The following is a 17,466-nucleotide window of genomic DNA, read 5'->3' on the forward strand; positions in this document are numbered from 1 at the left end:
GAATGTGGGAGGAAGCCGGAGTCCGCGGAGAAAACCCACACATGCAAACTCCACACAGAGATGGGTGGAGAGGGTGGAATCGAACTCCAGACATTTGTTTTTTGTCTTTTTCATGACACATTTTTTTTTTTTTGCCTGGTATGACTTATGGTCCGGAAAATACAACAATGAAAGTGGATTTTATCTTTAAAAAGAGAATTGGCTATTATATATCGGATGCAGTTACAACCCCTTCTTGCCCCTTTGGGCCTTTCCTCACTAGAGGACTATGCATGTACAAATAATGAACGTTTTCAAAAACATATTGACTGACAGGCAAGGAAGGACACTCAGGCACACGACAGACTGGAGGGTAAAAAGAAGACATTGATCCGTGAAATGTGTTTTAGTCTTTGAACAAGAGTTGATTACTAGGTGTGTTTTCCCTCAGCCGCCTCACCGTCTATCTACTTTTCCAATTAGGAGATAAGACCGAGTCAATATCGCAAATACCGTATGTGTGTGTATGTGTGTGTGTGTGTGTCAGGTTGACGGAAGCCGCTGAATGAATTCGGCGTAGGTCACCATTAGCTCAAACTGCAGAGCGTGAACACACTGGCAGTTTATTTCCATTATTGTCAGCGGGCCATTCACAGTGAAATAAATGACAAGGGGATCGGCCATTTTGACATTACAGTCCAGTCTCTGTGTGTGTGTGTGTGTGTGTGTGTGTTTAATGGGCTAGTGTGTGTTAGTGCACATGTGCCTTGGGTGGATCATCTGCAGCATGGGAACATTTTCCATGATGACACAACACATGACAGGTTCTACCCTTTTTTTTTTTACATTCTGACTGCATCATTTTTATTGCTGCGATGTTGCGCTGTTGACCGTGCCCACGATTCCTCGCTGGGCCAGACAACCTGTAACTCATTACGGTGCTTGCCTTTTGCCAAACGCTGCTCCACCTTCCCTGTCTTATTTAAACACACGGCACACAAAATCAACACACTTGACGTGCGTCAAAACAGGTCTGCTTGGTGGAGACGCACAAAGTCCTTCAGTTTTCCAACAGTTGTCGGTGTCAAGAGTGTCTGATGTGGATACAAATTTAAAGGTGTGAATGTTTACACGGAGGGAAATTGTGCCGTACGTCATCGTCCCTGCATTTTTGTTGAGCATGCAAAACGGAGAGGTAGCGTTCAAGAAGTGGGGATGGAGCAGGGAGTCTCCAGCTGGGGCCCGTGAGCCATTGGGCTCCGCGATTTGTGTATTCGTGCGTAACAATGAAAAGGAACCACTCGCTTAACATTAGCGTAATTCATGATTACATTATTATCACACACCAGGTCCATGCACTTCATCAAGGGATGCAAAGGGAAAAGCGGCTTGGCTTATAATGGCAGTTAGTTTTTTTTGGCAGCCCTTATTAAAACTTCTTTTATCGTTCAAAATACCTCCAAGTGCAAACAGGGAGGAAAATAAATTTAATTTTGATAATAAAATTATAGGGGGGCGGCACGGTGGTCGAGTGGTTAGCGCGCGTACCTCACAGCTAGGAGACCAGGGTTCAATTCCACCCTCTGTGTGGAGTTTGCATGTTCTCCCCGTGCATGCGTGGGTTTTCTCCGGTTTCCTCCCACATTCCAAAAACATGCTAGGTTAATTAGCGACTCCAAATTGTCCATAGGTATGAATGTGAGTGTGAATGGTTGTTTGTCTATATGTGCCCTGTGATTGGCTGGCGACTGGTCCGGGGTGTACCCTGCCTCTCGCCCTAAGACAGCTGGGATAGGCTCCAGCACCCCCGCGACCCTCGTGAGGATAAGCGGCAGAAAATGAATGAGTTCTCCTCCTATTGTGTGTGGAAGTGGTAACTTTTTGGCTTCTTATTTTGTCTTTCCCCACACTCGGTCATCTCTGTGTGGAGTTTGCATGTTCTCCCCGTGCATGCGTGGGTTTTCTCCGGGTACTCCGGTTTCCTCCCACATTCCAAAAACATGCTAGGTTTATTAGCGACTCCCAATTGTCCATAGGTATGAATGTGAGTGTGAATGGTTGTTTGTCTATATGTGCCCTCTGATTGGCTGGCGACCGGTCCGGGGTGTACCCCGCCTCTCGCCCGAAGACAGCTGGGATAGGCTCCAGCACCCCCCGCGACCCTCGTGAGGAAAAAGCGTAGAAAATGAATGAATGAATGACCTACAAGGGACACTGTATGGAGTTGTGGACTTCTATAGAGCAGCTACACACAGTAACCTGCACAGAAAACTTTATAGATCTTCCAGAATATGCACCTATTCCGGCTGTATTTCCTTGGATTTGTTCTTCCCGCGGAAATGGTCTGTTTTAATTTATTCCACCCATGGCCCGCCTCCGGGGCACGCCTACTCGGCTGTGATTGGTCACACTCCCAAAAAGTGTTTCCTTACTACGAACGAACCCCACTTTTAATAAATGAATAAAGTCTTCGGAGAGCTAATTGAAAAGTTTAGCAGCTACTGGCAGCTCATGATCTACTGGTTGGAGACCCCTGAGCTCAGCGGGTGGAGCACAGGTGAGGCCCTGCCTCCAACCTCGCACTCATTGTCGGACACACTTTGTCAGAGGCACCATTATAGTGGAGTTTAGTGGATATTTCACATTCATGTTCACAAAAACAGTCCTGTGTGAAATGCCGTTGACTTTAATAAAAAAATAAAAAATGAAATAATAGCAGATTATTTTATCTAAACAGACCGACAGTCACTGAAGGGGCCGTGGACGTCAGTAAGTGTTACACTGCTAGTTTTGAGCTTTCCACAGGCTTTGTCGGATGATTACAAAAAAAAAAAATGTAGTAAATTTTGCAGACTTATCCTTTTAATATCAGAATGCGTGCATGTTGGCTTCCTGGCAACGACGACGGCGGCGGCGGCGGCGGATTCTACTCTGGCTTTTGACCTAGATTGTGTGCCAGATGCGTGCCCACACTGCTCTGTCTCCGTGACTGCCTGACCCAACCAAATATGGTTTCGCCCCAAATGAAGCTTCTTGTCCGCAGTGTACGTTTTTTTGTGTTATATGTTAATCGCTCATAATATTCACTCTTATCTAAGATTATGACACGGAAGTAAAATAATTTTTGCTGCTAAGACGATTATGAAATTCTTAATCCGTAAAGCTCGGGCAAGAGGCCTTTGCACTTTCTTTCACATGATTTCAACAGATAAAATTTCCCGTTTGAAGTCATTGTAACGCTTACAGAAGACGCTTGTGTTTTGATGGTGAATGAGGAGAGAAATGACGTTGCAACATAAGTAAACTGTCATCACACTACCTCACATTTGTGCACGTTTCTAAATTTGCAACCATGCCCGTGTTGGCCTACGTCAGGGGTCAGCAACCCGCGGCTCCAGAGCCGCATGTGGCTCTCCAGCCTCTTTGTTGCGGCTCCCTTTGCAATGCTTGAATATTTTTTAGCACCCGTGTGGTGAAAATGCACGTCTTTGTTATGAGTTTACAAAAATCCAACTTTGTGTGAGACCATGAATGCATCCTGACTGAGTTCTGACTGGTGACTGAATGAGCAGACAGGATGCTATCCAGTTCTCTCTGACAGGTTAACATGAAGGGAAATGAGTAATACTTTGAGTTATTAATTATTATTAATGAGTTATTTGACGATTCTAAAAAATAAATTAGAGCTCATTTAAAAACAAAAGTTTATCTCCAGTACTAGCAAGAGTACTCCAACTCGTCTTTTTTTTTCCCTCCAATGTTGTTTTAAACATACAACGTTTTGCGGCTCCAGGCTATTTTTCTTTAGTGGGCAAGTGGGTGAAATGGCTCTTTTCATAGTAAAGGTTGCCGACCCCTGGCCTACGTATTACCCACCTTCGGTTTGCTTTGTTCAGGTCATGCTTCGAGGCGTCGTTGATTACCACGTTTCCCGAGGCAATAAACGACGCACTGATTGGTGCACTGATGCCACTAATGACAACATTGTGTTGCTGTCCAAGTGCCTCCAGTGTCCTCCTCCTCCTCCTTCTCCTCCTCCTCGTCGGCAGCCTTATAAATATAGCTTGTGTGTTGTGTCTATATAGGTGCAAGAACAAGTTATACCCTGACAATCTGCCCAGAACCAGCGTAGTGATTGTATTTCACAACGAGGCGTGGAGCACGCTGCTGCGCACCGTCCACTCTGTCATCGACCGCTCTCCCCACACGCTGTTGGAGGAGATTGTTCTGGTGGACGATGCCAGTGAACGAGGTATATATGCACACACACACACCTTGGAGCGTTCCTTGTCCGTTTCTGTTTGAGTCTCATTGAGGTTTTTCAAGCAACAGTGGGATTTTTATCGTGGTTGTGATGTCCAGCATCCCGGGGGTAGAGTGTGCCACTACACCCTTTGCAGTACTGTAAATCCCTTTTTATGTGGGGGGGGGGGGGGGGGGTTAAGTCTTTAATTCGTCAGTGGCAGGGATTACGCTCTTATTGCACCCAAGCCACCACTGTCACTGTACTGCACCGTTACATCGTGTGGGACTGCAGGTGTGATTGTGTGAATCAAAGGTGTGTGTGTGTGTGTGTGTGTGTGTGTGTGTGTTGTCGGCAGCTTTAAGACACACTAAGTCCGACTCACGTGTACTGTTTGAGTTCGGCCAATGTAGTGTATGTGTGTGCGTGTTAGCACGTGTTTGTGTTGTTTTTATCTTTTTTTTTTTAATATAAAATAAAAATTTCACGTAGATTTGTGACATCAACCTGGATTTTTTTTATTTTATTATTATTTATTTTTATTATTTATTTATTTTATCTATTTTTTTATGTGTATTTTATTTTTTTATTTTATTTTATTTTGTGGAAAAATTGTGATATATATTTTGATTAAAATATAAAAAATATTTAAAATCTAATTAAAATATAATCACGATTAATTTAATCACATTTGTCCATAGTTAACTCTAACCAAATTTTTGTGGGGAACGATTTGATACGCATCAAGATGCATGGGTTAATATACGATGAACGATACGAGTCCGACTCACGTGTACTGTTTGATCTCGGCCACTGTAGTGTATGTGTGTGCGTGTTAGCACGTGTTTGTGTTGTTTTTTTCTTCTTTTTTTTAATATAAAATAAAAATTTTCACATAGATTTGTGACATCAACCTGGATTTTTTTTGTTAATTGTATCTGTATTTTTTTATTTGTATTTTATTTTTTATTTTGTTTTATTTTATTTTGTGTAAAATTTGTGATATATTTTGATTAAAATATTAAAAATATAATTAAAATATAATCACGATTAATTTAATCACATTTGTCCATAGTTAACTCTAACCTAATTTTTGTGGTCAACGATTCGATACGCATCAAGATGCATGGGTTAAGATACGATGAACGATACGAGTCCGACTCACGTGTACTGTTTGATCTCGTGTTTGTGTTGTTTTTTTCTTTTTTTTTTTATATAAAATAAAAATTTTCACGTAGATTTGTGACATCAACCTGGATTTTTTTTGTTAATTTTATCTGTATTATTTTTATTATTTTATTTTATTATTTATTTTATTTTTTTTTTATTTTGTGTAAAATTTGTGATATATATTTTGATTAAAATATTAAAAATATTAAAAATAGAATTAAAATATAATCACGATTAATTTAATCACATTTGTCCTTAGTTAACTCTAACCTAATTTTTGTGGGGAACGATTCGATACGCATCAAGATGCATGGGTTAAAATACGATAAATGATATGTTCTGAAAGTGAACGATTCCATACAATTTACAAACTATATGATTCGATATATGATATGAAGAACGAACGATTATTTAAAAAAATAGTTTAATGATTTGTTATTTGTTTTATTTCCTTTTACACCTATGTGTGTTAGATTTCCTAAAGCGGCCGTTGGAGCAATATGTCCGGAGGCTGGAGATTCCTGTCAGGGTGGTGCGGATGGATCAAAGGTCCGGACTCATTCGCGCTCGCCTCAAGGGGGCTTCCATCTCTACAGGCCAGGTTAGTGAACTCCGTGCTCGAACCTGCGCTACTACCTCTGGCCTGACACACTCTGGGAATTTGTTTTATGTGTTTTTTTTTCCTCATTCTTTGCAGGTCATTACCTTTCTGGATGCTCATTGCGAATGCACGACAGGCTGGCTGGAGCCGCTGCTCGCTCGCATCAAGCAAGACAAGTAAGACCTCAAGCACCCAGCGAGAAAGGCACGCACCAAATTGGCGAGCGAGTGTGCCGAGGCTTTGCCCTTATGTTAATTTGTAGGCTAATTAGTCATGCTGTGTTTACCGCCTCACGCAAGCACTCTCACAAAAAAGGGGGGTAATGAGCGTTAGCATATTAGCGATGTCTCTTATGGCACAGTCACAATCGTACGGTCATGTTTTGATGACCACAGCGACAGAAATGTAAGCTAGGTGTCGATCTGTGTGTGTGTGTGTGTGGACCAGGAGAACAGTCGTGTGTCCCATCATTGACGTGATCAGCGACGACACCTTCGAGTACATGGCGGGGTCAGACATGACGTACGGAGGCTTCAACTGGAAGCTCAACTTCAGATGGTACCCGGTGCCCCAGAGAGAAATGGACCGCCGCAAGGGAGACCGCACACTTCCTGTCAGGTGGGTTTGTTTTGATTGTGCACTGTGAGCTCCCAGTAGTCTGTTTTTTTTTCTTTCACCAACATATAAAACGATATGCAATGAATATAGATACGTATATATAGATATATATAGATATATGCAATGAATTTTTATTGGAAATGCATTACAGAAAAATCGTTTCTTTTTTATCTGTCCTTTGTGAGCGAATTTCCGATATATCCGAGTCCGATATATCCGAGGTTTACTGTAGTTGCATCACAGTTGTGCACACATTGATAAGAAAAAGCTCACTTTTACTTTTTTACATAGTCAAATTTGACGCTGATTCGCATTTCGGATTGACCAAGGTCACTGCGGTGGTTCAATAATAGAATTAAACATCAAATAAAGACTCCATGACTATTTTCCAACACAGCAAGCTAGTGTTTGTCCTCCTACATCTAAGCCACATATTCATTTCTCCTCAGCTAAAACGTCTACAACACAAAGATGTTTGCGGTTGCTTTTACATTTTTACATAACGTACCGTCGTCTGCTGTGTGTCAACCTGACAAACCGAGAAAATAAGCCTCTTCGACAGCGAGAGGAAATTATTTTTAGATGTGGAAAGCGGAGTGTCTGTCGTCTTGAAGCTATTAAAGGCTGAGCAGAAGGGGGGGGAGGGAGAAACAGGAAAACAACATGAAACCTTGGACTGATACGTCTATTATGTGACCTTTTTTTTTTAAAGTAAAATAGAACAGCGGGGAATTAACCACCCGCTTCTCTTTCCAGGACTCCCACGATGGCGGGCGGCCTGTTCTCCATCGACAGAGATTATTTCCAGGAGATTGGCACGTATGACGCAGGCATGGACATCTGGGGAGGGGAGAACCTGGAAATCTCTTTCAGAGTGAGTGTTCCACACCCACAGAGGACCACGTTCGTTAACACATGACACACAAGCTCGGCTTGCATGTAGTAATACAGAAGTGGTACCCAAACTTTTTACAGCGGCGTACCCCAACAAACATTTAAAGTGACTGGACTGGTGGCCAGCCAATCACAGGGCACATATAGACAAACAACCATTCACACTCACATTCATACCTATGGACAATTTGGAGTCGCTAATTAACCTAGCATGTTTTTTTTTGGAATGTGGGAGGAAACCGGAGTACCCGGAGAAAACCCACGCATGCACGGGGAGAACATGCATACTCCACACAGAGATGGCCGAGGGTGGAATTGAACCCTGGTCTCCTAGCTGACCCCCTCACATTTCTGCAAATATTTAATTATATCTTATATATACTAAAGACACATTGGCGGCACGGTGGTCGAGTGGTTAGCGCACAGACCTCACAGCCAGGAGACCCCGGTACTCCGTTTGGGTTTGGGTACTCCGGTTTCCTCCCACATTCCAAAAACATGCTAGGTTAATTAGCGACTCCAAATTGTCCATAGGTATGAATGTGAGTGTGAATGGTTGTTTGTCTATATGTGCCCTGTGATTGGCTGGCCACCAGTCCAGGGTGTACCCCGCCTCTCGCCCAAAGACAGCTGGGATAGGCTCCAGCACGCCCCGCGACCCTCGTTAGGAAAAGCGGTAGAAAATTAATGAATGTGGCTGCACGGCGGTCAAGTGGTTCGCACGCAGACCAGGGTTCAATCCCACACTCACAGACATAAACAAGGAAATGCCACACCTAAAATGTTACAACTGAAAAAAAAACCTTTTGGACGAACGTCCTAAGTGGCCTACCCGCGTGTGAGTGCGTACGTGTGCGTGTTCCTCGCAGATATGGCAGTGTGGCGGGACCCTCGAAATCGTCACATGCTCGCACGTGGGTCACGTGTTCAGAAAGGCCACGCCCTATACGTTTCCTGGAGGAACGGGGCAGATCATCAACAAAAACAACCGACGACTGGCAGAAGTCTGGATGGACGAATTCAAGAACTTTTTCTACATCATCTCCCCTGGTGAGTGTGTGTGTGTGTGTGTGTGTGTGTGTGTGTGTGTGTGTGTGTGTGTTTGTCCATGTGTGTGTGTGTGAAGCAGGTGTGATCTATCAATTAACCTTGTGTGTGATATCACTGTGGTGACCCAACAGTGCGGGACTGGGGGGGTAGAGAGTAATTTCACGCTAAGAAGCATCATCTAGTGTATGCACACACTCACAAGCTGGCAAACGAGATATTGGAAAGTAATGTTTAAGAAAACTTATAACAATAATAATAATAATAATGATAATAATAATAATGTATTGATTTCATATAGCACCTTCTTACAAGGGACCCTTTCACGATGAAGTGAAGCCATTATTCATTTATTCCTCAGTCCCACACTGGTGGTGGTGCATGTTAGTTAATGTTAGTTAATGTTAGTTAATGTTAGTTAATGTTAGTTAATGTTGTTGAATGTTGGTTAATGTTAGTTAATGTTGTTGAATGTTGGTTAATGTTAGTTAATGTTAGTTAATGTTGTTGAATGTTGGTTAATGTTAGTTAATGTTAGTTAATGTTGCTGAATGTTAGTTAATGTTAGTTAATGTTAGTTAATGTTGCTGAATGTTGCTGAATGTTGCTGAATGTTGCTGAATGTTGCTGAATGTTAGTTAATGTTAGTTAATGTTGCTGAATGTTGTTTAATGATGCTGAATGTTGCTGAATGTTGCTGAATGTTAGTTAATGTTAGTTAATGTTGCTGAATGTTGCTGAATGTTAGTTAATGTTAGTTAATGTTGCTGAATGTTGTTTAATGATGCTGAATGTTGCTGAATGTTGCTGAATGTTAGTTAATGTTAGTTAATGTTGCTGAATGTTAGTTAATGTTAGTTAATGTTGCTGAATGTTAGTTAATGTTAGTTAATGTTGCTGAATGTTGCTGAATGTTAGTTAATGTTAGTTAATGTTGCTGAATGTTGTTTAATGATGCTGAATGTTGCTGAATGTTGCTGAATGTTGCTGAATGTTAGTTAATGTTAGTTAATGTTAGTTAATGTTAGTTAATGTTAGTTAATGTTAGTTAATGTTGCTGAATGTTGGTTAATGATGCTGAATGTTGCTGAATGTTGCTGAATGTTAGTTAATGTTAGTTAATGTTGCTGAATGTTGTTTAATGATGCTGAATGTTGCTGAATGTTGCTGAATGTTGCTGAATGTTAGTTAATGTTAGTTAATGTTAGTTAATGTTAGTTAATGTTAGTTAATGTTAGTTAATGTTGCTGAATGTTGGTTAATGATGCTGAATGTTGCTGAATGTTGCTGAATGTTAGTTAATGTTAGTTAATGTTGCTGAATGTTGTTTAATGATGCTGAATGTTGCTGAATGTTGCTGAATGTTGCTGAATGTTAGTTAATGTTAGTTAATGTTAGTTAATGTTAGTTAATGTTAGTTAATGTTGCTGAATGTTGGTTAATGATGCTGAATGTTGGTTAATGTTGGTTAATGTTGGTTAATGTTGGTTAATGTTGGTTAATGTTGGTTAATGTTAGTTAATGTTAGTTAATGTTGTTGGATGTTGCTGGATGTTAGTTAATGTTGCTGAATGTTGTTGAATGTTGCTGAATGTTAGTTAATGTTGCTGAATGTTGGTTAATGATGCTGAATGTTGCTGAATGTTGCTGAATGTTGCTGAATGTTAGTTAATGTTAGTTAATGTTAGTTAATGTTGCTGAATGTTGCTGAATGTTAGTTAATGTTAGTTAATGTTAGTTAATGTTAGTTAATGTTAGTTAATGTTAGTTAATGTTGCTGAATGTTGCTGAATGTTGCTGAATGTTGCTGAATGTTAGTTAATGTTAGTTAATGTTGCTGAATGTTGTTTAATGATGCTGAATGTTGCTGAATGTTGCTGAATGTTAGTTAATGTTAGTTAATGTTGCTGAATGTTGCTGAATGTTAGTTAATGTTAGTTAATGTTAGTTAATGTTAGTTAATGTTGCTGAATGTTGCTGAATGTTAGTTAATGTTAGTTAATGTTGCTGAATGTTGTTTAATGATGCTGAATGTTGCTGAATGTTGCTGAATGTTAGTTAATGTTAGTTAATGTTGCTGAATGTTGTTTAATGATGCTGAATGTTGCTGAATGTTGCTGAATGTTGCTGAATGTTGCTGAATGTTAGTTAATGTTAGTTAATGTTAGTTAATGTTGCTGAATGTTGGTTAATGATGCTGAATGTTGCTGAATGTTGCTGAATGTTGCTGAATATTAGTTAATGTTAGTTAATGTTGCTGAATGTTGTTTAATGATGCTGAATGTTGCTGAATGTTGCTGAATGTTGCTGAATGTTGCTGAATGTTAGTTAATGTTAGTTAATGTTGCTGAATGTTGGTTAATGATGCTGAATGTTGGTTAATGTTGGTTAATGTTGGTTAATGTTGGTTAATGTTGGTTAATGTTGGTTAATGTTGGTTAATGTTGGTTAATGTTGGTTAATGTTGGTTAATGTTGGTTAATGTTGGTTAATGTTGGTTAATGTTGGTTAATGTTGGTTAATGTTGGTTAATGTTGGTTAATGTTGGTTAATGTTGGTTAATGTTGGTTAATGTTGGTTAATGTTAGTTATTGTTAGTTAATGTTGTTGGATGTTGCTGGATGTTGTTGAATGTTGCTGAATGTTAGTTAATGTTGCTGAATGTTGGTTAATGTTGTTGAATGTATAATAATAATAATAATAAGTAATATTAATGGACATTATGCACTTGGCTACATTGCAATTTATGCTAGCATCTCTGTGGCAATATGAATTAGTGTACTGTATGTATTTCACAGATGTTTAATAATAATACTGTTGTTAATAATACTTTGTAAGCTTCCATTTTTGGTTCTATGGTTATAAGCACATATTTACACTCGTGTCGGTATTATGAAGCACAAAAAAGCCAAATGGAACCCAAAATGTTAATACCCATCAGCACACATGATGATGGATTCAATTGCAAGTTTTGTTCCACTTTTGAGGTATATTTTCCCACCTCAATGTGTGTTTGTGTGTGTGTGTTCGTGTTCAGGTGTGACCAAAGTGGACTACGGTGACATCACGTCTCGCTCGGCTCTCAGACAGAAGCTTCAATGTAAACCTTTCAGTTGGTACTTGGAAAACGTCTATCCCGACTCCCAGATTCCTCGCCACTATTACTCTCTCGGAGAGGTACACACATACACACACATATACACACCACAAAGAAGCCAGAGATGTTTATTGCCTTTGGGAATCTTTCATGGTCTCCGTGTATATTGTAGATTAGATTAGATAGAACTATATTGATCCCTTGGGCATGCGTCCTTAGGGAAATGATGGTTCCAGTACACAAAGCAGTAATATTAGCAGTACAGGGTAAAAGGTACCATTCATGGCAGATTCTAAAAATAGAATTTAACTAAAAAAAAAACGGCATCAAAAATGATAATGGTTTAATTTTAATGGTTTAGTTTTATTTGAATATGCATCACTTTACAATGGAATACATCACTTAAATCAATTCACAGGAAGAAGCAAAGCTTATTTGTTCACTTCCTGTATTCCAGATATGATTTTATTTTTAGTGTGAGATGCCTTTTTTAATAACTTTTTAGCATATATATGCATTCTTTCATTTATCACTATGTGGCCCTATAATAATATAATATAATATGTTCATTTAAAGATCCGAAATGTGGAGACCAATCAGTGCTTGGACAACATGGCCCGCAAAGAGAACGAGAAGGTCGGCATTTTCAACTGCCACGGCATGGGGGGCAACCAGGTACGACGGGAAAAAAAAAACAAAAAAAATCATTCCTTATATATTCCTTTTAGAATGAATGACTTTGAAATGACTTTGCCGATACTGTCACAGTACTGTAACAGCTTTGGTTTGGTTTGTGCGCCTTGCAAGGTTTTCTCCTACACGGCCAATAAGGAGATCAGGACGGATGACTTGTGTCTGGATGTGTCCAAATTAAACGGACCCGTCATGATGCTCAAGTGTCATCACCTCAAAGGCAACCAGCTGTGGGAGTACGACCCTGTGGTGAGTCAAGCGTCCATGCGCCATAATAATAATAATAATACATTATTTCATTAGTAGTTACTGATGAACTGTGCCACATACATTTGGAGTAGTTACTGAGGAACTAAGGCACATGAATTTTGAGTAGTTCTTGAAGAACTAATGAGAAAGTAGTGGTTATGGTTAGGTAGGTTAGTTCCTCTTTATTATTAACTACTGTAAGTGTGTGTAGGTTATTGGAAAGTTATTGTTAGCGTTTGTGCTTATGTTGCACAAATGTTGGTGAATGTTGCTGAATGCTGGTGAATGTTGTTCAATGTTGCTGAATGTTGGTGAATGTTGGTGAATGCTGCCGAATGTTGTTGAATGTTGTTGAATATTGCCTAATGTTTTTGAATGTTAGTTAATGTTGTTGAATGTTAGTTAATGTTGTTGAATGTTAGTTAATGCTGCCGAATGTTGTTGAATGTTAGTTTATGTTGTTGAATGTTGTTGAATGTTGCCTAATGTTGTTGAATATTGCCTAATGTTTTTGAATGTTAGTTAATGTTGTTGAATGTTAGTTAATGTTGTTGAATGTTAGTTAATGCTGCCGAATGTTGTTGAATGTTAGTTAATGTTGTTGAATGTTAGTTAATGTTGTTGAATGTTAGTTAATGTTGCTGAATGTTAGTTAATGTTGCTGAATGTTAGTTAATGTTGCTGAATGTTAGTTAATGTTGCTGAATGTTAGTTAATGTTGTTGAATGTTGCTGAATGTTAGTTAATGTTGCTGAATGTTAGTTAATGTTGTTGAATGTTGCTGAATGTTAGTTAATGTTGCTGAATGTTAGTTAATGTTGCTGAATGTTAGTTAATGTTGCTGAATGTTAGTTAATTTTGCTGAATGTTGTTGAATGTTAGTTAATGTTGTTGAATGTTAGTTAATGTTGTTGAATGTTAGTTAATGCTGCCGAATGTTGTTGAATGTTAGTTTATGTTGTTGAATGTTGTTGAATGTTGCCTAATGTTGTTGAATATTGCCTAATGTTTTTGAATGTTAGTTAATGTTGTTGAATGTTAGTTAATGTTGTTGAATGTTAGTTAATGCTGCCGAATGTTGTTGAATGTTAGTTAATGTTGTTGAATGTTAGTTAATGTTGTTGAATGTTAGTTAATGCTGCCGAATGTTGTTGAATGTTAGTTAATGTTGTTGAATGTTAGTTAATGTTGTTGAATGTTAGTTAATGTTGCTGAATGTTAGTTAATGTTGCTGAATGTTAGTTAATGTTGCTGAATGTTAGTTAATGTTGCTGAATGTTAGTTAATGTTGTTGAATGTTGCTGAATGTTAGTTAATGTTGCTGAATGTTAGTTAATTTTGCTGAATGTTGTTGAATGTTAGTTAATGTTGTTGAATGTTAGTTAATGTTGTTGAATGTTGCTGAATGTTAGTTAATGTTGCTGAATGTTAGTTAATTTTGCTGAATGTTGTTGAATGTTAGTTAATGTTGTTGAATGTTAGTTAATGTTGTTGAATGTTAGTTAATGTTGTTGAATGTTAGTTAATGTTGTTGAATGTTAGTTAATGTTGCTGAATGTTAGTTAATGTTGCTGAATGTTAGTTAATGTTGCTGAATGTTAGTTAATGTTGCTGAATGTTAGTTAATGTTGCTGAATGTTAGTTAATGTTGCTGAATGTTGCTGAATGTTAGTTAATGTTGCTGAATGTTAGTTAATGTTGCTGAATGTTAGTTAATGTTGCTGAATGTTGCTGAATGTTAGTTAATGTTGCTGAATGTTGCTGAATGTTAGTTAATGTTGCTGAATGTTAGTTAATTTTGCTGAATGTTGTTGAATGTTAGTTAATGTTGTTGAATGTTAGTTAATGCTGCCGAATGCTGCCGAATGTTGTTGAATGTTAGTTAATGTTGTTGAATGTTAGTTAATGTTGCTGAATGTTAGTTAATGTTGCTGAATGTTAGTTAATGTTGTTGAATGCTGCCGAAGGTTGCCGAATGTTGTTGAATGTTAGTTAATGTTGTTGAATGTTAGTTAATGTTGCCAAATGCTGCCGAAGGTTGCCAAAGGTTGTTGAATGTTGTTGAATGTTAGTTAATGTTGTTGAATGTTAGTTAATGTTGCTGAATGTTAGTTAATGTTGCTGAATGTTAGTTAATGTTGTTGAATGTTAGTTAATGTTGTTCAATGTTGCCAAATGTAGCTGAATGCTCTTGAATGTGCTTGCGCCGTCCCAGAAGCTGAGCCTGGTGCACGTCAACAGCAACCAGTGTTTGGACAAGGCCAGCGAGGAGGACAGTCAGGTTCCCAGCGTCAGAGACTGCACACACTTGCGCTCCCAGCAGTGGCTGCTCCGGAACGTCACACTACCTGAGGTCTTCTGAGCGAACAGGACGCCACCCCCCCCTCCCCACTTCCTGTTTCCCTCCCTCCCTCCCTCCTGATCAACGGACACACACTCTCACACACATACAGCGGCCGGCGCACGGGAAGCCATCACGTTCAGAAAGAAAATGGGGGGGAAAGGGCTCCAGGGGGGTCCCGTGAGGTGGATGCGGGAGGACGGCTGGGACGGTACGACCTCTGCCTGCCTTCCATCACGGCGGGGAGGAGTGTTGGATGAGAGGAAAGGACTCCGGCTAGGAGGAGACACTGGATGTTTGACTTTTCTTTGTTTTCGGGAGACTCGGCGAGTGATTCCCCCCTTTTGTGTGCAAACGTCGTCCACGTGGTCATCATGTAACGTTTACTGACTGCCTCTTATCACAGACTGTGTGCACTTAATTTGTGTGTGACATGAATGTTTGCTTTTCCTTTTTTTTTTTTTTTAATTTAATTTTCTAATGGGTTGTGAAAATGAACTCTTAAAAGCGTGCCTGTGTTCTCTCCTTGCGAGTGTTTGTCTCCCTCTGGTGTCCGCTCCTTGTCATTACACCCAGACTGAAGCCTGGTGCATTTATGAACGAATAGCTTGTTTCTGATGGGCGGGACATACAAAAAAACGAGAGGACCAAAAGTGACATATCAATTTTTTTAAATGTCCTGTGTCACTGCCCTTCACACGCGATTCCACTCGCCTCCATTCAAGCCACTCCAGTGTGTAAACAAGCTTCTTCCATTCTAACCAACTCCTCCCCCCGCTACCCGTTTAGGCGCCTGAGCTTGTAGCATCAACTGACAACAGCTTGTTGGCTTCCAATTGTTTTTAAAGTTTTTTTTAAATTATTATTATTTGAGATTTGTTTTTAAACAATGCTGCTTTTGAACTCTCCACAGAGCGTGTGAGGCATTCAGGGACAAAAGAGTGGAGCGTCTTTTAGGACATATCTCACTTTATCAGCTCTCGTCATATTTTACTCCGCCCATATCCGATAAGACACCACATCCATCATGTTTTTTTTTGTTTGTTTGTTTTTTTTTTTACGTATCAAAGCGATGTGGCCAGCGAGTGTTTCCACACACGACGCATCATTTCAAGTGGGAATGAGAAGAAGAAGTGTTGTTGTGGTTTTGTTTGGATTGTGTTGGGACAGACGTGTCCGGGTTTCCACTCTGAGAGCATCCAAGTGTCGTGAATAAAAGTGAAGGCATTGACACAACCTGACAAGGTCACATCCTGTCTCCTCTGTTGCTTCTCGCACTAGCTTGCCTTTACAAGAACGACAGTTTGGGGTCGCGATGTTAGCTAAGCTAAGCTAAGCACCTGTTTTAATGGTTGATTGATGTACTAAGTGTCTTTATCATAAATACTGCCTGGTAGGGTATGACCACAGGCATCGGGTATAAGCTTTTGAAAGTTTATAAGATATTGATATTGTATGTACGTACGTACGTACGTATGTATGTATGTATGTATGTATGTATGTATGTATGTATGTATGTATGTATGTATGTATGTATGTATGTATGTATGTATGTATGTATGTACGTATGTATGTATGTATGTACGTATGTATGTATGTATGTACGTATGTATGTATGTACGTATGTATGTACGTATGTATGTGTGTATGTATGTATGTGTGTGTGTATGTACGTGTGTGTGTGTATGTATGTATGTGTTTATGTATGTACATACGTATGTATGTACGTATGTATGTACGTACGTATGTATGTACGTATGTATGTACGTACGTACGTATGTATGTATGTACGTATGTATGTATGTACGTACGTACGTATGTATGTATGTACGTATGTACGTACGTACGTATGTATGTATGTACGTATGTATGTATGTATGTACGTATGTATGTATGTACGTATGTATGTACGTACGTACGGATATATACGTATGTATGTATGTACGTACGGATATATACGGATGTATGTACGTATATATACGTATGTACGTACGTACGTATGTATATACGTATGTATGTATGTACGTATGTATGTACGTACGTACGTATGTATATACGTATGTACGTACGTACGTATGTAATGTTTAAAAAAAAACAAAAAAAACGACATACTAACCCCTTACGTTTTTTGTCAAAAATCGACGCCCTAAAATTTTGCCATTTTATGCCATTTTTGGGTGCTTCTGGGGCCCCTGTTGAGTGCGTGTGAGGTTCCCCCTGTCTTTTTGACCAGAAAAGTTCATTAGAAGCAAGTTGAAAAAAATGAAAAAACGACATACTAACCCCTTACGTTTTTTGTCAAAAATCGACGCCCTAAAAAGCCTAGCCCTGACTCAATTAACGTAAGTCTAACACTAAACTTAACCAACCCTGATTCAAAACAACTTGATCCAATTATTCAATACATGTTACATCAAAACCATAACAATGATAGAGCGTAATAATACTCCTGTCTACCCAGCAGACACCATTTGAAATATACTGGAACTGTACAAATGATTCATGTGTTCTCTACGGTCCCCAGTAAGGATTTC

The 17,466-nt window shown here is 39.3% G+C and overlaps 1 protein-coding gene across 2 annotated transcripts in view; it reads left to right on the forward strand.

Moving 5' to 3' along the window:
* Positions 1 to 16,206, forward strand: part of galnt1 (UDP-N-acetyl-alpha-D-galactosamine:polypeptide N-acetylgalactosaminyltransferase 1) — a 180,440-nt gene extending 164,234 nt beyond the window's left edge. For both annotated transcript variants that reach the window (XM_058084756.1, XM_058084755.1), the window contains exons 5-14: positions 4,065 to 4,231; positions 5,866 to 5,993; positions 6,090 to 6,169; positions 6,441 to 6,611; positions 7,368 to 7,485; positions 8,375 to 8,555; positions 11,590 to 11,729; positions 12,226 to 12,324; positions 12,457 to 12,591; positions 14,807 to 16,206. In XM_058084756.1, coding sequence (XP_057940739.1) covers positions 4,065 to 4,231; positions 5,866 to 5,993; positions 6,090 to 6,169; positions 6,441 to 6,611; positions 7,368 to 7,485; positions 8,375 to 8,555; positions 11,590 to 11,729; positions 12,226 to 12,324; positions 12,457 to 12,591; positions 14,807 to 14,953 — 1,366 coding nt within the window. In that variant the 3' untranslated portion in view covers positions 14,954 to 16,206. The remainder of the gene's footprint in view (positions 1 to 4,064; positions 4,232 to 5,865; positions 5,994 to 6,089; positions 6,170 to 6,440; positions 6,612 to 7,367; positions 7,486 to 8,374; positions 8,556 to 11,589; positions 11,730 to 12,225; positions 12,325 to 12,456; positions 12,592 to 14,806) is intronic.
* The last annotated feature ends 1,260 nt before the right edge of the window (positions 16,207 to 17,466 follow it).

Source organism: Doryrhamphus excisus, chromosome 10 (assembly GCF_030265055.1).
Source record: "Doryrhamphus excisus isolate RoL2022-K1 chromosome 10, RoL_Dexc_1.0, whole genome shotgun sequence".
Taxonomy (NCBI): domain Eukaryota; kingdom Metazoa; phylum Chordata; class Actinopteri; order Syngnathiformes; family Syngnathidae; genus Doryrhamphus; species Doryrhamphus excisus.